Source organism: Pelophylax lessonae, assembly GCF_965119305.1.
Source record: "Pelophylax lessonae genome assembly, chromosome: 3".
Lineage (NCBI taxonomy): Eukaryota > Metazoa > Chordata > Amphibia > Anura > Ranidae > Pelophylax > Pelophylax lessonae.
The window spans coordinates 670,803,426-670,827,422 of record NC_138770.1 but is presented as its reverse complement, the minus strand read 5'-3'; the positions used below and the strand labels follow the sequence as shown (position 1 = coordinate 670,827,422).

The window sequence follows — 23,997 nt, the reverse complement described above, 5'->3', positions numbered from 1 at the left end:
GCACCTCCACAGACATTTTTTTTTCCCAGCTCTCCTGTACACAAGTCACTTCATTGCTTGGAGATGCCCAATATGTGTCAGACTGTCCCGTCGGTTGATCGTCTTGCAGCTGGAAATGAGCTGACGTGTTCGGTGATAATGAAATCCAGCTTTGGGGACTTTGACAGTTAAATCCATTCGTCACTTAGAACAGAGCTGGTGGGCGGCATGTCCTATCAAGTAATTAGCATGTGCTAAACTTCAGGATTTATTGGGAACACAAAGCTACTTCTGGACATATAATGTTTACGTAGAATACATAACCGACATCTTGTAGCCATGGTGGTGGAAAGGGCTCAGAACCAATCATTAAAAGGGAGAATACAGATGAATGAGGACTCGGGCAGTGGTGAGTTTTGGTTTTTCATGAGCTGAACTCAAAGATCTAAGGCTCCGTTCACATGTCAGCGTATGGATCGCGGGCAGAACCGCCGCGGTTCCGCTCGCGATCCGGAGATTATTGCAAATCGCAGGACGCCTGTGCGTTGCCCGTTGATTTGCAATAGCCCCCCCAAACGCTGAGCGATGTTGCTGCGATTTCCGCCTGCCGAATTGCGGTAACATCGCGCAAAAAAAATCGCGGGACGCATTACGCCCAAAAAAGTACAAGAGCTTCTTTGGAGCGTATTGCGTCCCGCGATTTTTTTTGCGCAATGTTACCGCGATTCGGCAGGCGGAAATCGCGGCAACATCGCTCAGCGTTTGGGGGGCTATTGCAAATCAACGGGCAACGCACAGGCGTCCCGCGATTTGCAATAATCTCCGGATCGCGGGCGGAACCGCGGCGGTTCTGCCCGCGATCCATACGCTGACATGTGAACGGAGCCTAAGACTTTTTCTATGTACACAAAAGGCCGATTTCTCTCAAATATTGTTCACAAATCTGTCTAAATCTGTGTTAGGACTCTTTCACACGGGCGATCCGATCAGATCCACCTGTCAGTTTTTTAGGCGGATCTGATCGGATCCTACATGCAGCTCTATGGGGCAGCGGGTGTCAGCGGAGACACCTCCGCTGACACCCGCTGCCATCCGTATCTGATCCTGTCCGTGAAATCTGGACGGATGGAAACCCTATTTTTCCATCCGTTCAGTAATCGGATCGGGTGAGAGCGGACAGGCGGCCGCTCTCATCTGATCCCCCATAGAGAGCAGCGGGGGCTGAGACACCTCCCTCTCCGCACTGCAAGTGGAGACGGAGCTGTCATCCGCCGGCTCAGCGTTGATCGCGGATCGATCCCCGCTGAGCAACACGGATCCGCCTACGGAGGCGGACCGTGTGAAAGAGCCCTTAGTGAGCACTGCTGAGATAATCCATCCACCTCACAGGTGTGGCATATCAAGATGCTGATTAGACAGCATGATTATTGCACAGGTGTGCCTTAGGCTGCCCACAATAAAAGGCCACTCTAAAATGTGCAGTTTTATCACACAGCACAATGCCACAGATGTTCCAAGTTTTGAGGGAGCGTGCAATTGGCATGCTGACTGCAGGAATGTCCACCAGAGCTGTTGTCCGTGAATTGAATGTTCATTTCTCTACCATAAGCCGTCTCCAAAGGCGTTTCAGAGAATCTGGCAGTACATCCAACCGGCCTCACAACCACAGACCGCGTGTAACCACACCAGCCCAGGACCTCCACACCCGGCATCTTCACCTCCAAGATGGTCTGAGACCGGCCACCCGGACAGCTGCTGCAACAATCGGTTTGCATAACCAAAGAATTTCTGCACAAACTGTCAGAAACTCAGGGACGCTCATCTGCATGCTCATCGTCCTCATCGGGGTCTCCACGTGACTGCAGTTCATCATTGTAACCGACTTGAGTGGGCAAATGCTGACATTGGATGGTGTCTGGCACTTTACAGAGGTTGTTCTCTTCACGGATGAATCTCGGTTTTCTTCGAACTTTTGAGTTCAGCTCATGAAAAATGGGGGCAAAAACAAATGTGTGTTATAATTTTGTTCAATATACATCTTCTTCTTTTTTTTTTTTTTTTTTTACACAAATTGGTCAGCATAGCTGTTAGGTAGGGGGAGGGGACATTTTTAAGACTAGTTAGGTCTAGTCTGCAATTCTACTTGTAGCTGATATTGAACATTCTCAATCTTCTGGTAACGTTTTCCTTCGATACGGCAAAGAAATTGATAAAAATGGCCATTAGGAGATTGTTATAATGTAATTTTGTATTGCGGAAGAATTTGTATAAATTGATCAGACCAAGCATTGTATGAAATGTGTTTTAATGTGGGAATTGGCGCTCCCTCGCCATCTCCTTGGCTCTCACACAGCGGCTCGGCAGCGGAGACGAATGTTTCCTATTACAGAACATCAAAGCTGCGCTCTCGCCATCAGAATCACGTTCAGACCTCACATGTGCTCCTCATCGCCACGGCCGGGGGAAAGTGTCTTCCTGGCACAGTCTGCTACTAACAGGAACATATTAAATAACGGAGGATACAGGCCGGGCACAGCAGTCACATGGAACAGCTGCCCTGTAAATCCACATAATGCGGCCCATGTTATGTGGCCAATGATGCCCAGCATTGTGGGTGGTGAGAGGACAAATCTCTGCATGCCATTTTGCACCAACCTGCAACTTTCCTGTTGAGGAGAATCTACAAGTGCTAGCAGACTGCGGGGCGCTCTGGGGTTTGTGGTTCTCCACTGGTTGGCATCCTGTTGGTGTCACGAAGGTTCACACCTGCTGTCCTGTGCCACTTAGTCCTCATAGGCAGCCTACATAGAATACTTGGCAGCTCGAGCTGCATTAACACACACCCCATTCACGGACGATGGGTCTTGATGCCGAAGGCGTAACTAGAACCTTCAGGGCCCTGGGTCAAGAAGCCTTGAAGGGTCCCCTGACCATCGGGGCCCCTCTTTCCATTGGTCCTGGGGCTTTTTCAACTGATCTCCGGTCCCTTTACTCCCTTGTGGAGCACTTTATTTACTTGCCGACCGCGCTGTAGCCGAAAAAAAAATAAAAAGCTTTGGCCATGCTTTTCTTTTTTTTTTTTTCAAATTCAAAAAATGGAGCGTGTTTTCTTCCTACTCTACACTAGTTAATCTCTAGTTTTTATTTAACCACTTTAAGACCGGAAGGATTTGCCCCCTTAATGACCGGGCCACTTTTTTCAACTTGGCACTGCGTGACTTTAACTGACAATTGCGCGGGTCGTGCGACGCTGTACCAAAACAAAATTTACGTCCTTTTTTCCCCCAGAAATAGAGCTTTCTCTTACGTCCTCCGACAGTCGCCGCCGCCTCTAAGTCATCACTGTTGGGTATTGACTTCCGCTCCGCAGGAGTAGCTAGGCACAAAGACTTAGTCAAAAGAACAAAGGCATTTGCATATACACACCCATGGGGGCTGTCCCATCTGGTCAATACCCCCCTGCAGTGACCACTCCCAACTCAGTTTCTTTCTGCCTAGCGTCAGGAGTAGTTAGGATTCCCTGTGCTGGGGCTACAGTCTCAGCCTAACTAATCTTTTTTTTGATTTTCTTTGAAAATGTCAGTTTTTTTCTTACTTTACTAGCTGTTTATTTTGTCAGCTTTTAGTTTTTAGTCGACTCTTCGGACGAAGATGGATTCATGCGGTGCTTGGATTCGGACTGACCGCCCTGGTTCTCCAGGGCAGAAGGTCAGATGGACCCCCAGCCCGCCATCGAGCGTTCAGCCGTGGTTCGTCCTGGCACTATGAACGACCCATCCCTGTTCGCAGCAGGGATGCAGCCGTGAGGTGGCTACCTCACTGGACACATCTGCGATGCTGCAGTGTCATGTCCCTGGCTAACGGCACTCCCTGTCAGATGAGGACAGCGGCTTTCCGTTCTGAGAGGCTCCCCACGCCATCTGGTACAGGTAAGTACTTCTGTGTGGGGCCTCTGTCTGGGGTGGCAGTCCTGTGTTGCTGTGTGACTCCCTGATGCGGTCCCTGCGGGGATCGCTTGTGCATGCGCTGCGGTGCTGTATGTTTTTGGGGGTCCCCTTCCCTGTGTCACTTCGGTGCTTGTTGGGGGTGCAGACTGTGTGTGTGGTGGCTGCAGCGGGTTAAAACCGCGCGGTCCGCCATTTTAAGTATGGGCAGGCATGTTTGGCTTCACTATGGGCAATACTACATGCTGTTTTGGCGCCATCCGCCGCCATTTTGCGGTAGCAGAACGATCGTTCCGACCGCATGTTCGGCGGCCATTTTGCCGGAGCCTTCCATTCAGTCCTCTGGGGCAGCCATTTTCCCTGAGTCATGCAGCTTATAGTTCAGCCTACTCTGACAGCACTTCCTTTTCCTCTGAAGCAGGACATCGGTGGTAACACTCTGCGGGGCTCTGCAGATTATCTCTCTCAATTCCCTTCTGTATTGTCATTTCTGGCTCAGTTTTTCTTCTCCTGTTTGGGGGTCTTTGTCACTGTAGCTGTAGCGGTGGGCTGCGCACTCCGCAGCGATCTTAAAGGGGCAGTACCAAATTTATTGCACTGTTTTTTTCATCTTGAGCAATGGATTCTCAGGACAGCAAATTCCCCCCAGCTCTAGTGGGGGACCCCAGTTCTCCTGTGGCCCCTCTGAGACCTGATTTGGCCGCTGTAGTGGCGACCTTGGTGTCCAATATGGAAATTCTGATGGCTGAGCGTGCTGCTAGAAAGAGGCCCAGATTGTCTCTCTCTTCTGATTCAGATGGGGATATGGCTGCTGCAGCGAGCGTGCCCTTTTCAGGGTCTCGCTCATCCTTGGACCCACTGGGGTCTGAGGGGGAGGCAGAGGTGGAGGGGGTTGATACCTCCTCCCCGGGGTCGCCTGAAGAGCGAGCGACCATGGATGAATTGATAGTTTCTGTAAAGGAAACACTACATTTGGATGAGCCCAGTCCTCCGGGCATTGTGTCCTCCTTTTGGACACACAGGACCCGCAAGTCGGCGCAGGTTTTTCCCTGCCCCGCTGAGTTTCATTACACTGTTAATGAAATGTGGCGCACATTAAAACGTCCATTCCTGGTGCCTAGTCGGTTCAAATTGCTTTATCTCTTTGCACCGGCTACGGAATCACGATGGTGTGGGCCTCCACAGGTAGATCACACTGTGGCCGTGTTAAACAAGGCTACCTTGGTTCCTTCTGAGGATACCCCGGTTTTTCGGGATCCCATGGACCGGCGGTTGGAGTCTCTAGCCCGCCATTCCTATACGGTGGCAGGCTCATTGCTCAGGCCCATTTTTGCATCCGTTTTGGTGGCTCAGGCGGTGGCTGATTGGACTAAGGTGCTTAGGAGCAACCTCGTGTCTGATGCTGTTCCGCCTGCCCGGCTGGATATGGTGGATCAAATCCACCAAGAAATCATGTATCTGTGTGATGCGGCCTTAAATGAGGCCCCTTTAGTAGCACGCCTCTCTAGTGTCTCGGTATTTAACCGGCGACTGATATGGCTGAAGAGCTGGTCGGCTGACCAGTCCTCACGGAAAACAGTTGCTGATTTTCCCTATGCTGGTTCTCGCCTTTTTGGCGAGGCGTTGGATACCCTGGTGAAAGGCGTCACAGGGGGCAAGAGCACTTTGCTGCCCCAGAACCCGAAGAACAAGTCCTTTCGTGGCAAGCGGGGTTCTGCGTCTCGATCCACTCAAGGGTCCTTTCGTGCCTTTCGGAACCAATCCAAGGGCAAGCCCTTCAAGGCCCAGGGCAGCCAGAAGAAGCCCTGGGCGGGCAAGCAGAAGTCAGGCAATGCCGGCTCGGCGGGTCAGTCCGCCTCTGCCTGAAGGGGCGCCCTCACCCGTTTCAGGGGTGGGGGGAAGTTTGTGCGGTTTCCTCCAACCTTGGCTGCTCCGGATTTCGGACAGGTGGGATCTGGAAATCGTTCGATCGAGGTACAAGATCGAATCCCTTTCCCGGCCGGCGGACAGATTTTTTCCCTTGAATCTTCATTTGCCTCCTGGGCGTCTGCAGGACCTGCATCAAGCGGTGCAGGACCTTCTTGCTCAGGGGGTGATTGTACCGGTGCCTCATCAGGACAGGTTTCGGGGTTTTTATTCCAATCTGTTCACTGTGCCCAGAAAGGAAGGCAAAGTGCGTCCTATTCTGAACCTGAAAGCGCTGAACCGTTTCGTGCGCGTTCGGAAGTTCCGTATGGAGTCTCTCCGCTCGGTGGTGGCCTCCCTGAGCCCAGGGGAATTCCTGGCCTCGATAGATCTGAAAGATGCGTACCTGCATATCCCCATTTTCGAGAGTCATCAGCGGTACCTTCGGTTTGCTATCGCAGAGGACCACTATCAGTTTGTGGTGTTACCTTTCGGTCTCGCTTCGGCTCCAAGGGTTTTTACCAAAGTGCTGGCGCCGGTTCTGGGCCTGCTAAGGGCCGAGGGCATTGCGGTCTGACTTCTGAGATCGAGTGTCAGCCAGGACCTAGTGCGCGATCTGTCCACCATGGGGCAGACGCTACAGGAGTTCGGATGGACCATCAACGTTCAGAAATCGACGTTGTCTCCATAGGTTCGTCTTCCCCATCTGGGAATGATTCTGGACTCTGCTCAGGCAAAGGTGTTCTTGCCGGAGGACAAGCTCCGGACCTTGCAGGACGAGCTCAGGTCCCTCAGGGACAACCCGTCCTCGTCGCTCAGGACCTGTATGTACCTTCGAGGCGATACCCTTTGCTCAGTTTCACACGCGGGCTCTCCAGGCGGAGATCCTGGCCAGGTGGGACAGACTGCCTCAGTCCCTGGATCTGAGTGTCTCCTTGAGTCGTCAGACCAGATTGGCTCTTCTGTGGTGGCTCCAGTCCCTGACGGTGGCGGAAGGCAAGTCCTTCCGTCCGTTGTTGTGGACAGTGATTACCACGGATGCCAGCCTGTCGGGCTGGGGTGGAGTCCTGGGCAACCGGTCTGCCCAGGGCACTTGGTCGGAGGAGGAGTCCTCCCTCCCGATAAATGTGCTGCAATTGCATTGGTCGGACCGACTTCGGGGCCGTCCTGTTCGGGTACAGACGGACAATGCTACCGCAGTGGCTTACATCAACCACCAAGGGGGCACCAGGAGTGCCGGGGCGGCCCGGGAGGTGACCGACATTCTGTCTTGGGCCGAGACTTATGTCCCGGCAATCTCAGCAGTTCACATTCCGGGTGTGGAGAACTGGCAGGCCGACTATCTGAGCCGCCAGACCCTGGACCAGGGGGAATGGTCCCTACACCCGGAGGTCTTCCAAATGCTGTGTGCGAAGTGGGGATCCCCGGACGTGGATCTGTTCGCATCTCAGCTAAACCACAAGGTGGAAAGGTTCGTGGCAAGAACGCGCGATCCTCTAGCGGACGCCTCGGATGCGTTGGTGGCCCCTTGGCATCAGTATCGTCCGATGTATGCCTTTCCTCCGATTCAGTTGCTATCCAGGTTCCTCCGCAGGTTAGCCTTGGAACCGCACCTGGTGATTCTGGTGGCGCCAGACTGGCCACGCTGGTCCTGGTACGCCGACATTGTTCACCTGGCAGTGGCGCCTCCGTGGCGGCTGCCAATGCGGGAAGATCTCCTATCTCAGGGTCCGATCTTCCATCCTGCTTTACAGTCGCTGGCTTTAACGGCCTGGCTGTTGAGACCCAGGTCCTGAAGGACAGGGGTCTCTCCCCTGAGGTCATCCCTACCCTTGTCAAGGCTAGTAAAACTTTCTCTGGTAAAATCTTATTACCGTACTTGGAAGGCCTATTTCGTCTGGTGTGAGTCCAGGGGGTTCTCCCCTCGCTCGTACTCGGTGTCGAGAGTGTTGGCCTTCTTCCAGTCGGGGTGGACCAGGTGTCCGCACTGGCTATTCTTTTCCAACGCCCTGTGGCGTCTCATTCCCTGGTTCGCACCTTCATTCAAGGTGTACGACATTTGGCTCCTCCCAGGAAGGAGCCCTTACCTCCATGGGACTTGAACTTGGTTCTGTCTGTGTTACTGCGTGCTCCCTTTGAAAACATAAGGGAGATATCATTGCCTCTGCTGTCTAAGAAGGTTGCCTTTTTGGTGGCGATCACTTCGGCTCTCAGGGTATCGGAACTGGCAGCGTTATCTTGCCGCTCTCCGTACTTGGTGATTCACAAGGATAAGGTGGTTTTGCGTCCGCATCCCTCCTTTCTTCCTAAGGTGATCTCTGAGTTCCACATTAATGAGGACATTGTCCTGCCTTCGCTTTGTACGAAGCCTAAGAATCCTAAGGAGGTTGCTCTGCATTCCTTGGATGTTGTCAGGGCAATCAGGGTTTACCTGTTGTCTACGGAATGTGTTCGGAAGATGGATTCCCTCTTTGTCCTTCCTGAGGGACCTCGGAAGGACATGGCTGCGTCCGCAGCGACTATTGCCAAATGGATCAGACAGACCATAGAACAGGCCTATGCTTTGAAGGAACGGGTTCCACCCTACCCTGTTAAGGCACACTCTACCAGATCTGTGAGTGCGTCCTGGGCCTATTGGCATCGGGCCTCGGTGGCCCAGGTGTGCAAGGCTGCGACTTGGTCGTCGGTGCACACTTTTTCCAAATTCTACAAAGTAGATGTTCTGGCATCAGCTGATGCCCCCTTTTGGCCGCAAAGTTCTCAGTGCGGCTGTGCCATGAAGGACCCTTGTTTTTTTATGGGTCCCTGGCTGTTGGTATTTGCTTTCCTGGGCTGTTGCTCCTGTTGAGCATTGTTTTCTGTTGCCCAGCAGGTTCTCTTACTGTGCATGTAAGGTTCCTTTCTTTGATGTGGGTACTGCGTTGCCTTTTCTACGGTTGCGCCTCCCACCCCTCATGTCTATACTGCTTTGGGACATCCCAACAGTGATGACTTAGAGGCGGCGGCGACTTTCGGAGGACGTAAGAGAACTGAATTTTTGTAAAATCTTACCTGTAAAATTACTTTCTCTGAGTCCTCCGACAGTCGCCGCCCCCGCCCCTCTTTTGGGGTTGTGTTCTTATTACCTACTGCTATGCTACCAAACTGAGTTGGGAGTGGTCACTGCAGGGGGGTATTGACAAGATGGGACAGCCCCCATGGGTGTGTATATGCAAATGCCTTTGTTCTTTTGACTAAGGTCTTTATGCCTAGCTACTCCTGCGGAGCGGAAGTCAATACCCAACAGTGATGACTTGGAGGCGGCGGCGACTGTCGGAGGACTCAGAGAAAGGAATTTTACAGGTAAGATTTTACAAAAATTCAGTTTTTCTTTTGGTGGTATTGGATCACCTGTGCAATTTTTTTTTTCTTTTTTTTTTCTTTTTTTTTTTTTTTTTTATGTTTTGCACGATACACAAAAAAAGCAACAATTCTGAAAAAAAAAAAAAAAACATTTTTCACATTCTGCTATATAACATTCCTGGAAAAAAAAAAATTAAAGTTCACTTTCCGTCAAGGAGCTGGACCTTCAGAGCGCATGTGCCGCTGGTGTCGGCGGCTGCATGCAGGGTGAATATCTCCTAAACTGTGCAGCTTTAGGAGATATTAATTTTCCCTACAGGAAAGCCTTATTATAGACTTACCTGTAGGTAAAAGCTAAAAAGCGGAGTATACTATAGCTTTAAAGTAACTATGTCAAACACCGAAAAATGGCCCGGGGGGGGGGGGGGGGGTAAATCTTTTGGAAGTCAAGTGGTTAATGACACCTCTAAAGTCCAGGGGTCCGATATTTGTGTCTTTTAGGTTCTTATGATGGGCATAAGCTAGATTTTATTTTTTTTCCATGGAGGAGTTATTGTGGTAACAGAGGGTGACATTTTTTTTTTCGGTCGATATAAAAAATATCATACGGTTGTGCCTATTTATGGAAGCCGAAGCCACAACATGCCCTGAAGGACCTCTTTATGGACGGCTGTGCAGAGTTGCATAACCATCGCTCTTTTTTAGAATGCATCAGATGAAGAATTGGACGGAGACGCAGTGAATGAGGTTTATTAGAATGCTGTGTTTGCGCCAATAAAATCTATTTCATCTTTTATTTGTCTCGATATGCCCGCTCTTGCTTAACTTGTGAATGTCTGAATTTCTCTTTATTTGGCCAGACATTGAATTCCTCACATTTAGCGGTGCAGTAAATCAGATTTCAATAGTGTATACACATTACAAGATGCAAGACGTGTTATCTGTGTATGAATAAACTGCTCACATGTGAGGTTCTGGCTGTGTCCCAGGATGAGGCTCATGAGAGCGATGGAGAGCAGCCACTCGTCTCTTCATTACTTTCCTGCATCCATCTGAGCTGATTGCATAGACCAGTGATGGCAAACCTTGGCACCCCAGATGTTTTGGAACTACATTTCCCATGATGCTCAACTACACTGCAGAGTGCATGAGCATCATGGGAAATGTAGTTCCAAAACATCTGTGGTGCCAAGGTTTGCCATCACGGGCCTCTGCCGGACCTGTGACCGGAGTGTGGCCCAATTCTGATTCCATCCCCCCCCCCCCCCCCCCATTGGATGTTAGATCCGGATGTGCATTTTCAGAAGAGGCTTCCATGCCTGCATAGTTATTTTTGTGGTTGCTAGGTGAAACGTTGGACCTCTAGATCATGTTTTGCACTAGATTTCAAGGACTGTGATTGTATTCCCTCGCTCACCTACGTGGTGGTGTTTGTGGATGTTTTGCTTAAAACGCAAATATAACGTTTTACTGCTCCCGGCCTGAAAAGTTTTGGAGTTTTAAAGTAGACCTGTGGTTTACAAACAAACATATACGCCTAGGCCAGTGATGGTTAACCTTGGCACCCCAGATGTTTTGGAACTACATTTCCCATGATGCTCATGCACTCTGCAGTGTAGTTGAGTATTATGGGGAAATGTAGTTCCAAAACATCTGGGGTGCCAAGTTTCGCCATCACTGGCCTAGGCTATGAATAACGTTTTTTTTTTTACCGAAACCCGTAAGCTGCTGCAACTTGCACACTGTACCCTTTATCAATAAAGTATGTTTTGGAGAAAAGAGGAGGGAAATTGATCGGGACTTTAAATGAAGAAATGACAAGATAAGGTCATATACCTCCATTCCTAGGGCAAGTTGAATAAAAACAAGGGGAGATTGGGACTTTAAATGAAACCTGCGGGTGCAATCCAAGAGAATTACCGTATATACTCGAGTATAAGCCGACCTGAATATAAGCCGAGGCACCTAATTTTACCACAAAAAAGTGGGAAAACGTATTGACTCGAGTATAAGCCTAGGGTGGGAAATGCAGCAGCTACTGGACCCAACTGGACCACTACAAGACACAAAACAGGGGGCTGCGGGCATGGTGCAGGAGATGCAGGGCTGTGGGCATGGCACAGGAGATGGTACAGGCATGGCGCAGGAGATGGTACGGGCATGGCACAGGAGATGGTACGGGCATGGCACAGTTGATGGCACAGTTGATGGTACAGGCATGGCACAGTTGATGGTACAGGCATGGCACAGTTGATGGTACAGGCATGACACAGGAGTTGGTACAGGCGATGGTAGAGACATGGCGCAGGAGATGGTACAGGCATGGCACAAGAGATGGTACAGGCATGGCACAGATGGTACAGGAGATGCAGTGCTGCGGGCTCCTGTACCATGCCCGGAACATTGCATGAGGAAATGCAGGGGCTGCGGAGGAGTCTCGCTTACCTGTCAGTGTGGCGCCTTACATTTAAAAATGGCGCCACCCATCGCCAACACATCACCGCACATGTGCCACCGATGCTCGGGAAAGCCCGTACACGTTCGGCTATTCCCAGGCAGGCAGCGCATGCGCGGTGAAGTGTTGACGCCGGGCGGCGCCATTTTTAAAAGGTAAGTGAGACCGTGACCCGAGTATAAGCCGAGGGGGGCTTTTTCAGCATAAAAAAAGATGCCGAAAAAGTCGGCTTATACTCAAGCATATACGGTAGATAAGTTAATAAACTCACAAAGATAATTAACCAGTTCTGGGCCGCCCGCCGCAGATATATATGAAATAATGTTCAATCGTGACAAGCATCAAGGACATACGAATAGGAACAGTTAACGTGCTTCACAAATTAAATTTGCTTAATCAACACTCTTAAACATAACTCCGGACCGCCCGCTGCAGATATACTGCGGCAGGCAGCCCCTCCTGTGCGAACCAATGTAGAGGTACGTTGGTCACGCGCCTGGTGCTGGGGGCGCGAGCACGTGACCGATGAACCCCTACATTGGTTCGCACAGGAGGGGCTGCCTGCCGCAGTATATCTGCAGCGGGCGGTCCGGAGTTATGTTTAAGAGTGTTGATTAAGCAAATTTAATTTGTGAAATACGTTAACTGTTCCTATTCGTATGTCCTTGATGCTTGTCACGATTGAACATTATTTCATTAATAAAGTCCATTTGATCTTCATCTCGGAGTGCGGTTTACATTTCCTGATTGTTGGATGTTGCTCGGGTCGCAGATCGGACATGCACCCTATGCTTGAAGATCCTGTTGCTTACACCTGAGCGGCAGCAGCTCTTTGTGTTCCTGCATCTCACAATAGGCACAGCAGGTGTGAAGGAATTACAGCCACAACATATCACACACACATGAACTTTAATGGCATCCCAGTCTTAGTCTGTAGGGTTCAATATTGAGTTGGCCCACCCTGTGCAGCTATAACAGCTTCAACTCTTCTGGGAAGGGCGTCCACAAGGTTAAGGAGTGTGTCTATGGGAATGTTTGACCATTCTTCCAGAAGCTCATTTGTGAGGTCAGTCACTGATGTAGGACGAGAAGGCCTGGCTTGCAGTCTCCGCTCTAATTCATTGGCCCCTTAGTTCCAGTGAAGGGAGCTCTTAAAGCGGAGTTCCGGGCACAGAAAACATTTTTCAGTGAACATACCCCCGGGACAGTCAGGGCTAGTACATTCCACAATGGCTAGCCTCTGATCTGTCCCGGTTCACACTTACCTTTTAGAAGAAATACTCACTTATAAAATTTCTTCCACAGCGTTGCCATCTCTCTTGTGGGCAGCTGAAGCCGGCGCGATCCTCTTCTGCGTCTTCTTCCGCGTCCTCTTCTCCCAGAATGCGCCTGCACCGGCCCCTCTCGTCACTTCCGGTGCGGCGACGCATTCCTCCACAGCTTCTGGGCATGCCCAGAAGCTGTTTAGCAGGGAATGCGGCGTTGCACCGGAAGTGACGAGCGGGGCTGGTGCCGTCGCATTGATTCCTGGGAGCTATGACGTTCAGCTCCCAGGAATCATCGCAAGACAGGAAGTGACGGCGGAGCCGCGGCTCAGAGGGAGGAAGTACACTGAGGTGAGTATTTTCGATCTTCAATTACAAGGTGAGTAAAAAAAAAAAAAAAAACTATCCAATTCCTTTTCAGGTGAAGGAGAACAAGCGGACGGGCACAAAAAAAAAAGATCGATTTTGTGCCCGGAACTCCGCTTTAAGGCGTCAGCATACCAAGGTATTTTGGACAATTTCATGCTCCCAACTTTGTGAGAACAGTTTGGGGATGGCCCCTTCCTGTTCCAACAAGACTGCACACCAGTGCACAAAGCAAGGTCCATAAAGACATGGATGAGCGAGTTTGGGGTGGAGGAACTTGACTGACCTGCACAGAGTCCTGACCTCAACCCGATAGAACACCTTTGGGATGAATTAGAGTGGAGATTGGGAGCCAGGCCTTCTCTCCAACATCAGCGCCTGACCTCAGAAATGCGCTTCTGGAAGAATGGTCAAACATTCCCATAGACACACTCCTAAACCTTGTGGACAGCCTTCCCAGAAGACTTGAAGCTGTTATAGCTGCAAAGGGTGGGCCAACTCAATATTGAACCCTACGGACTAAGACTGGGATGTCATTAAATTTCATGTGCGTGTAAAGGCAGGTGTCCCAATACTTTTGGTAATATAGTGTATATACAAATGCTGTTCACATCTTTACAATGTATAGAAACTCTCTTCTGTTTTGTAGTTTGAAGGACGTATCTTAGAAGAGAAACCAACATTGGATCCTCCGAATCCCTCCGGTCAATGTCCGATCTGCCGCTGGAACCTCAAACATAAATACGACTACACGGTAAGATCTTCACAAGACTGCTCTATGTCAGGAGAGACTTTTAAAGAGGACCTTTCACTTTATGTACTCCACTTATCAATGGTTTTGAGTAAATGATTTCTACATTTTCCAAAAATCAACTATTTTCTGAAAGCTAGTGCTTAGAGACTGTTTATATAGGGCAAGGGTCTTCAAACTATGGCCCTCCAGTTGTTCAGGAACTACAATTCCCATCATGCCTTGTCCTGTCTGTGAATGTCAGAGTTTTACAATGCCTCATGGGATGTGTAGTTCCACAACAGCTGGAGGGCCGTAGTTTGAGGATCCCTGCTATAGGGCTTCCCCCTTCATACCACTGCTTCATTACTGGTATGCAATGCTTGCTGCAGTCTGATAGACACCCAGTTTGCCATGCATGTAACATGGGGAGAAACCTCTTTATAAAAGCCCATAAACTAAAAATCAAATTCACATACTGAACGCTATTGTTATAGGTATCCCTATAGTAATACGGATGAGGGAGGTTCTCCAGAAGAATGAGGTAGAATGGTAGTTTGCAAGCAAAATGTCCTAAAATGTACCATGTAAGCCAGACCGACCGCTGAGAGTCCGATCAATAGAAGAGTTTTCAAAATAGCTGCTTTGGTAAAAGGAAATTGTGTATAACATATAACTTACTGTACATAAAATGAATGAAAATAATTTGGGAATGGCAGGCCCATTTTACAAGGGGGGGCCTTCTTAGCTCAGCCAGTATTCATCAGGCTGCTGAGAACTTGTAGGTATCTATAACCTGAATCATGATTTGGCATTGCTAAAAGATTGTGTAAAGTGCAATTCATTGTTTCTAATTTCAAAATAATCCACTTAGCAAAATTAATCCTGATATAGTGTTCAATACTGGGGTACAGTATTGGCCAGAACTACAGAGGAAAAAGGTTTGGGGGTAATTATTTTAGATTTTAACATGAACAAACAGTGTGGTTTGGCAGTGGTGAGAGTGAATAGAATTTTGGGGTTGCATCAATAGAGAGATCCCCAGCAGGAGGAAGTAGATCCCCCGATTGCTGTATATAGATCTTTAGTTATCACTAGAAGGATCCCCAGCAGGAGGAGGGGGGTCCTGATTCCTCTATGTAGATCTTTATATCACTAGAGGGGTCACCATCAGGAGGAAGGAGGTCCTGATTCCTCTATATAGATCTTTAGTTATCATTAGAGGGGTAATCAGCAGGAAAAAGGAGGTCCTGATTCCTCTATATAGATCTTTAATTATCATTAGAGGGGTAATCAGCAGGAAAAAGGAGGTCCTGATTCCTCCATATAGATCTTTATATCACTAGAGGGGTCACCAGCAGGAGGAAGGAGGTCCTGATTCCTCTATATAGATCTTTAATTATCATTAGAGGGGTAACCAGCAGGAGGAAGGAGGTCCTGATTCCTCTATATACAGTAAATCTTTATATTACTAATGTGGTCACCAGCAGGATGAAGGAGGTTATGATTTCCTCTATTTAGATCTTTATATCCCAAGAGGGATCCCCAGCAGGAGGAAGGAGGTCCTGATTCCTCTATGTAGATCTTTATATCACTAGCAGGGGAAATTAGACCCCGATTTCTCTATATAGATCAGGGCTTCCCAAACTTTTTTGGGCCGAGACCCACTTCTGAATACTGTACAGTTATTTTTCGGGACCCACTTGCTTGTATTTGAATATTGTAAAGCGCTACAGAATTTGTTGGCGCTATATATTATATTTCTGCTTTAGGCCTGGTTCACATGTATGCGGGTTGGCGGACCAAATTAAATTCAGCATGCACCTTTTTTCAGCAGAAAACGCAGGCATAGCAGCCCATTCGAATCAATGGGCTGCTATGCCTGTGCAAATTTGGGTCGCCAACCCGCATACATGTGAACCAGGCCTTAAAATAAGCCATCAAGCAGTGTCTGGCCTACCTGGTGACTGGAACTGGCACTGCACTCTGATAACGGCTCCACTCAGTCCGACTCCTACCCCGAGGCGCCGCCTCCCGTACAGAACACAGCACGCACGGCAAGGGGCGGGGTCGGAGCGCAGTGGAGCTCAAGGTCCCGCCTACTCCTTCCTTGTAACGCATTGTGCTGCCGATGCCTCGGCAGCCCTGACCGCTCTCAGTAAAATCCACCAGCAACCAACTCAAATGCAGCTCGCTACCCACCAGTGGGTTGCGACCCATAGTTTGGGAACTCCTGATATAGATCTTTGGATATCACTAGAGGGATCCCCAGCAGGGAGAAGGAGGTCCTGATTTCTCTATATGGATCTTTATATCGCTAGAGTGGCCACCAGCAGGAGGAAGGAGATCCCGATTCCTCTATATAGATCTTTATATCACTAGAGGGATCACCAGCAGGAGGAAGGAGGTCCTGATTCCTCTATATACAGTAAATCTTTATATCACTAGAGGGGTCACCAGCAGGAGGAAGAAGGTCCTGATTTCCTCTATATAGATCTTTAGTTAGGCCTTAATTAGAATACTATATCCAGTTCTAGAGATCTCACTTACAAAGAGATATTGATAAGACAGAACAAGTCCAGAGACAGCCAACAAACATTGTAAAAGGTCTGAGGAGAGGCTAGAGGATATGATCCCATTTACATGATCCCAAACTAGCAGGAGGAAAGCTTAAGAGTAGTGTTAAAGTATTATTTTACAGAAAGAGTTGCTTGGAGCAGACTTCTTCCACAAATAGGGAGTCAGTCAACAGTAAGGGAATTTAACCACTTCCCGCAAACCAACGTACCTGTACGTCGTCTTTCAGAAGTGGTTGTACCAATATGATGCCTGTGCAGGCATCAATCTTCCCAGTACTGTTTCGTAGAGCCGGCAGTCGGCTTTCAGGAGATAACAACCGATGCACCTGCTCGGCTGTTATCCCAGCGAGCTGGAGGGGATGTAACCCCCCCCCCCCCCCCCCCCCTCCGGCTGCCTTTTGTGGCTCTGCCCAGGTCTCCCGTCCCATCGGGAGACTCAAGGAACCAGCAGCCGGCATGTCCACTGGCTGGTTGGAGTCCCAAACAAAGCTGGATTCAGCTTTCATCGGGTCTCGGATGTAGTAACCAGGAAGTGACGTCACAACGTCACTTCCGGTTTACTCGGCGGCTAATGGCGCAGATTTTAAAAAAAACTGTCCGTATTCAAAAATGCTGATTTCGGCATTTTGAATACATTGAAGTGCAGTGGAGGGGTTTGGGGTCTTTTTAGACTCCCGATCCCTCCATAAAGAGTGCCTGTCACTGCCTATTACTGTCACAAGGATGTTTACATTACATGTGACAGCAATAAAAGTGATCAGATTTTTTTTTTTAAGAACTAAAAATAAAAAAATTAAAATAAATATTAAAAAAAATAATTTTAAAGCGCCCTCCTCGCTGTAAGCTCGCGCACAAAAGAAAACTTATACGTAAGTTGCGCCCGCAAATGAAAACGGTGTTCCAACCACACATGTGAGGCATCGCTGCGATCGCCAGAGCGAGAGCAATAGTACTACTTGTGTAACTCCAAACTGGTAACTGTTAAAATTTTTAAAGCGTCACCGATGGAGCCTATTTTTAACTACTGTACCGTAGTTTGTCACCATTCCACGAGTGTGCGCAATTTTAAACCGTAACATGTTGGGTATTTATTTACTCTGCGTAACATCATATTTCACAGTATAGAAAAAATTGGGCTAACTTTACTGTTTTTTTTTTATTTTTTTATATTCAGTATAATATATTTTTTCCAAAAAAATAGCGTTTTGAAATACCGCATGACAAAAAATATTGCAACGGCCGCCATTTTCTTCTCCAGAGCCTTTGCTTATATATATATATATATATATATATATATATATATATATATATATATATATATACTATATTACTTGGGGGTTCTAAGTAATTTTCTAGCAAAAAAATACTGATTTTAACTTGTAAACAACATGTGTCAGAAATTAGGCCTGGTCCTTGCGTGGTTAACCACTTGCCGACTGCCTAACGCCGATCTACGTCGGCAGTCAGCCCCTCACAGGCAAAGTGACGTAGATCTACGTCACTAGCTTGTGAGGGTCTAGGGAGCGAGCGCGCGCCCCCGCGCGGTCACGGACCCCCCCTCACGCGTGTGACCGGCGGACCCGATGCCTGTCATTCTCCCCTGTGTATGAAGGATGATCATACGGTTCTACTATGTAGAACCGTTGATCACTCTTCATACATCTGAAGCCACAGCCAATCACAGTAGAAAGCACGCCCCTAGGGACACACACAGCCCCGCCCTTTCAAAAAAAAGTTAACCCCTTCACTGCCAGTGTATTTTTACAGTAACAGTGCATATATATATAGCACTGATTACTGTAGAAATGTCACTGGTAACCCCAAAAGTGTCAAAAATGTCAGTCAAGGGTCTGATCTGTCCGCCGCAATGTCGCAGTACCGCGAAAAAAAAATCGCAGATTGCCGCCATTACGCGTTAAAAAAAAAAACAACAAAAATCTTTCCCTTTGTTAGTAAACGCGATAACTTTTGCGCAAACCAATCAAAATACGCTTTTTGCGATTTTTTTTTTTTTTTTTTTTTTTTTTTTTTTTTTTTTTTACCAAACATAGGCATAAAACAAATTGGCCGAAAATGTTAAAAAATTTTGATTTTTACATTTTTTTTGGGGGGGAATTTCATATAAAAAAAATGTGAAAAATATTGCTATTTTTGCAAAATTTACGTTCTTTTTTTGTTTATAGCGCATGATCAAAAAATCGCACAGGTGATCAAATACCACCAAAAGAAAGCTCTGTTTGTGGGAAAAAAAGGACGCCAAATTCGTTTAGATACAGCGTCGCACGACCGCGCAATTGTCCGTTAAAGTCACGCAGTGCCGAATCGCAAAATACCCCCTGGTCAGGAAGGGGGTAAAATCTTCCGGGGCTTAAGTGGTTAAACATTCTTGGGGCAAACATACTGTAGATCTGTACTTGATCAGACTAGTTGGTCTTTTTCTGCCGTCTCTCTTCTATGTTTCTATGACCAGTGCAGTGTGTAGGATACGAAATGTGATGGAAATAAAATCCCATCTTCCTTTTTTATGATTGTCTTCTCTGCAGGACGTTCTTGTCCTCAGTCAGTTCATCCGGTCGGATGGTGGAATGATATCGCGCAAAGTGACGGGCCTGTGTGCAGAGGAACACAAGAAAGTTGAAGCGTGTGTTAAGATGGCCCATCGAGCGGGTAAGAACCGAGCCAACAACTGCCCCCTGTGGGGTTAGAGAACAGAAATATTTAAATTGTCAGCGTTCTACTTTTTATGTCCTGTATAAATTGATTGCCTGCTTTATAAACAATAAACGGTTGACAGTCGGGTGTGGTGCAAAAGAATCAGAAGAATCTAAATTTCCTCTACAAGCTTGCTTCATCTAGAATGTGAAAACATTGAATTATGCTGGATTTTTATATCTTAATTGATGAGATTTCAATGCTGGAACCTCTATTTCTGTCAAACTGAAGCAAACGCCTCCCCCTCCCCTCCCCACCAATACCACCACCACCATCATCACTTATATCATGGCCATGTGGGAAGGGAAGAGACAAAAACCGACTGCAGGAAGATCTTGTGGGAACCCTTCCACAAAAAGTGGAGGCTATTATAGCCACAAAGTGGAGCCTACGCCATACAAATGCCCATTAATTTTGAAGAAAAACAACCAACCTCATGATGTGATGGTCAGAAGTGGCCTTTCCTTTCCCCTTTGCAGGTGACAAGCTCTCTCCCTTTATTTAACTCATACATGGAGAAAGAAGGTGATGTGATATAAAGTTTTAGATGTCTTTTTGAATATTTGATATCTGTCTAGTGATTACAGTAATATTTGTTTTCTATCTCCAGGCCTTTTTCCAAATCACAGGCCCAAACTTCCGGAAGGAGTTGTGCCCAGGCCAAAATTCCAGCTAAACAGGTGAGCCCTCTTCTCCCCGCCCAGCGGCCCCCCGGTCTCTCTTCTTCCCTCCCAGCGGCCCCGGGCTCTCTTCTCCCCACCCAGCGGGCCCCGAGCTCTCTTCTCCCCTCCCTGCGGCCCCGAGCTCTCTTCTCCCCTGCCTGCAGCCCCGGGCTCTCTTCTCCCCTCCCTGTGGCCCCGGGCTCTCTTCTCCCCTCCCTGCGGCCCCGGACTCTCTTCTCCCCACCCAGCGGGCCCCGAGCTCTCTTCTCCCCACCCAGCGGGCCCCGAGCTCTCTTCTCCCCGCCCAGCGGGCCCCGAGCTCTCTTCTCCCCACCCAGCGGGCCCCGAGCTCTCTTCTCCCCACCCAGCGGGCCCCGAGCTCTCTTCTCCCCACCCAGCGGGCCCCGAGCTCTCTTCTCCCCACCCAGCGGGCCCCGAGCTCTCTTCTCCCCTCCCAGCGGGCCCCGAGCTCTCTTCTCCCCTCCCAGCGGGCCCCGAGCTCTCTTTTCCCCTCCCAGCGGGCCCTGAGCTCTCTTTTCCCCTCCCAGCGGGCCCCGAGCTCTCTTTTCCCCTCCCAGCGGGCCCCGAGCTCTCTTTTCCCCTCCCAGCGGGCCCCGGGCTCTCTGCGCCCCACACAGCATAAGGAATGAAAAGTTGACTAATGGAGCCACAAACATTCAGTGTTTGATTCTTTTTTTATCTTTACTTCAGATTATTTAGTGCCTTTAAAGTGATTGTAAAGTCCTTTGTTATTTAAAACGAAAAAAAAAACATGCTATACTTACCTCCTCTGTGCAGTTGGTTTTGCACAGAGCTCTGTGTTACTGGTTGAGCTCTGTGTTACCAGCTTGGCTAGGTTTAGCATTAGGGAATTTAATTCTGCCATGTTTTTTCCCACCCCCCATGTTTTGACACTGCTTTGGGACATCCCAGTGGTCAAGAAGATTCTGAAGCTGTGTCCGTCAATGAACATAAGAGAAAATTGTCTTACTGTAAAATCCTTTTCTCTGATGTCCATTGACTGACACAGCACCCACCTCTCTATTGAGTTGGGTTATATTTCTTCTGACACTGCTTGCAACAAAACTGAGTGCCTATAGCTGGAAGTGGGAGTATATTCCCTGGGACTGCCCCATAGGCGTGGTAAGGCTTTTTCCTGCCTAGTGTCCTCCTCCTGTAGGGGGCAGCATAACCCAATGGTCAAGAAGATTCTGGCGCTGTGTCCCTCAATGAACATCAGAGAAAAGGATTTTACGGTAATGGAATTTTTTTCCATTTCTTTAGGTACTTCCTGGTTACTTGCCTAGGCAAATGATGTCCTACATCCCAGGAGTCTTTAGGAGGGGTTTTCTCAGCTAAGCACACCCTCCCGCCTGCTTGCTTGAGCTTAGGGGCTGATGGACTCAAGGAAGTAAATGCTACATGAATCATTTGCCCTTACTCAAGATGGCCACGGGCAGTAATGCTAGGGGTTTTTTTTAAAGCGATTTCTCAACAAAACAATGCCTGGAGACTAGGGATGCACCGATAATGGTATCCGAGCCGATACGGAGTATTTTCACGTGTACTCCTACTCGTGAAAATGCTCTGATACCCAAAACTGATAGTTTGCAGTGTGATTTGCTCCCATACAAAATGAATGGGCTCAAATTACACTGAAAAGAATCGCATGGGATTTGGACAGGAATCACAGCGCATTCCTGTTCAAATCCTATGCGATTATTTGCAGTGCAATTTGAGCCCATTAATTTTATATGGATGCAAATCGAACCTCAAGGTATCAGTACTCATCGATTAAAAAAAATAGGGCATTGGTTCACCCCCAATAGACATGAATGGATGGGGGAGTTTGCTTTGAATATTAAAATGAATTTGGTTTGTGGTGCTCAAATGCAGTGAAGATCCGCTTTAAAATTGGATTAGGTCAGTTATTTTCTTCCCTACCCCCTCCTCTCTATCCTTCTCTTCTTCATCTCCCTTTCTGTCAAGTCCAGGTTTATTTGTGACTAGATCATTTTGTTTCTTTACTAAAGGTTATCTTGCATAAGTAGCTCTTTCATCATGCGCTCAGTTTATTTGCCTGGTGCTTTGTCTTTTCTATTGGTCTCTTACCATTCCTCAGCCATCACCCTGATATAATGTTGTCTATGTGGCTGCTTCTCTTTGCAGGTATCTGACTCGCTGGTCTGTGTCCAGCACTCGGCCAATTCTCAGGAAAGGACTTAAGTGGTGCAAAGTGAAAATGCCAGTTGGGGACCCCATCATGAAGGATAATGTGCGCTACAGTAAAAAACCTCTCTTTTACAGACAATGAACTGTCATATTGAATAAACGTATTTCTTTTCCCACAATGCTTCATGCAGATCTATACTATAAATTGGATGAACATGGCACAGATCTATGGAAAACACAAACATGGCGCGGGCCCGTAGATGGGGGGGGGGGGGGGCGGACAGTGGCGCGGGCCTGCAGATGGGGGGGGGGGCGCGGACAGTGGCGCGGACCCGTAGATGGGGGGGGGGCAAACAGTGGCGCGGACCCGTAGATGGGGGGGGGGGGGGGCGGACAGTGGCGCAGGCCTGTAGATAGGGGGGGCGGACAGTGGCATGGCCCTGTAGATGGGGGGGTAAACAGTGGCGCGGACCCGTAGATGGGGGGGGGCAAACAGTGGCGCGGACCCGTAGATGGGGGGGGGGGGGAAGAGCGGACAGTGGCGCGGGCCCATAGATGGGGAGGCATCTATGCATGGGACCGTCTTGGACTTTCCAACACAGCAATGACCCTAAGCACAAGGCCAAGGAGACCCCCTAGTGGTTACAGCAGAAAAAGGTGAAGGTGATATCGAGTCACTCTAGGGCAATGATGGGGAACCTTGGCCCCCCAGATGTTTTGGAACAACATTTCCCATGATGCTCCACTACACTGCAGAAAGCATGACCATTATGGGAAATGTAGTTCCAAAACATCTGGGGTGCCAATGTTCACCATCACTGCTCTAGGGGGATCTCAAACGTGCGATTCATTTAAAATTACTAAAGACTTTGCATGACCTGGAGGCATTTTGCCATGATGAATTGGCAGCTCTACCACCTGCAGGAATTCGGGGCCTTGTAGAGAACTGTTAAAAAAGACTGCGTGCTGTCATTGATGCTAAAGGGGGCAATACACAGTAATTAGAACGAAGGGGAATGCAGACTTTTGAACAGGGGGGCACTTCATTGGTTTACTTGTTGGCGTGTTTTGTTTTATGATTGTGAAGACAGAAGCAAACAGACTGATCGCACTCCGAGGTGAAGGGTAAATGAAGTTTATTGAAGTCTTCAATGCATAAAATGTACAAACATCACATTTCCAAATCTGAAGACAGTTAATGCGTTTTCACACAGAATGTGCTTACATTTGTTTTACGATTCTGCCATTCTGGTATGACCTACAGTTGAAAATAAATCACATAAGAAATAAAAGAAACGTGTTTCTAGTGGTGCACCGAAATCGAAAATTCAGGCTGCACTTGGCCAAAACCGAAATTGACAGATTTTTAAAAATATATTTTTTTTTAAGTGTGTATGCGTGTATGTATGTGTGTGTGTATATATATGTGTATATATATATATATATATATATATATGTGTGTATATATATATATATATATATATATATATATATATATATAATATTTTTTCAACTTTTAAATTAATATAATGAATTTAAAGGAATATGAATTTATTTCGGCCATTATCGACACTTTTTGAAGGGGTGTTAAAAATCCTGCTTGCTTGCTGGTTAAAAAAAAAAAACCTCCCCATTGAAAACACAGCAGGAATGCATTTCTGATGCATTTTTTGAGTCGCATGACCTATGAAAAACACACTATAAGCACTGTAAAATTGCTGGTGCTTTCAGTAACCATTATCGGCACTTTTTTTTTTTTTCTTCTTTCGGCACAGTGCTGAAAACCCTATTTTCGGCCGATAATCTTTGGTGGATCACTAGTTTTGCCGCCTCTCTCATGATTTCTTTAAAAAAAATGGTACAGTCTGTATATTTGAGGGTGATCA

General features: G+C 48.0%; 1 protein-coding gene across 1 annotated transcript in view; it reads left to right on the top strand.

Moving 5' to 3' along the window:
- The window catches only part of MRPS18A (mitochondrial ribosomal protein S18A), a 49,646-nt gene extending 27,374 nt beyond the window's left edge, over window positions 1-22,272 (top strand). The window contains exons 3-6 of the mRNA XM_082251810.1: window positions 13,906-14,010; window positions 19,109-19,232; window positions 19,888-19,957; window positions 22,109-22,272. Of these exons, the coding sequence (XP_082107936.1) occupies window positions 13,906-14,010; window positions 19,109-19,232; window positions 19,888-19,957; window positions 22,109-22,253 (444 nt within the window). The 3' untranslated portion in view covers window positions 22,254-22,272. The remainder of the gene's footprint in view (window positions 1-13,905; window positions 14,011-19,108; window positions 19,233-19,887; window positions 19,958-22,108) is intronic.
- Window positions 22,273-23,997: the final 1,725 nt, after the last annotated feature.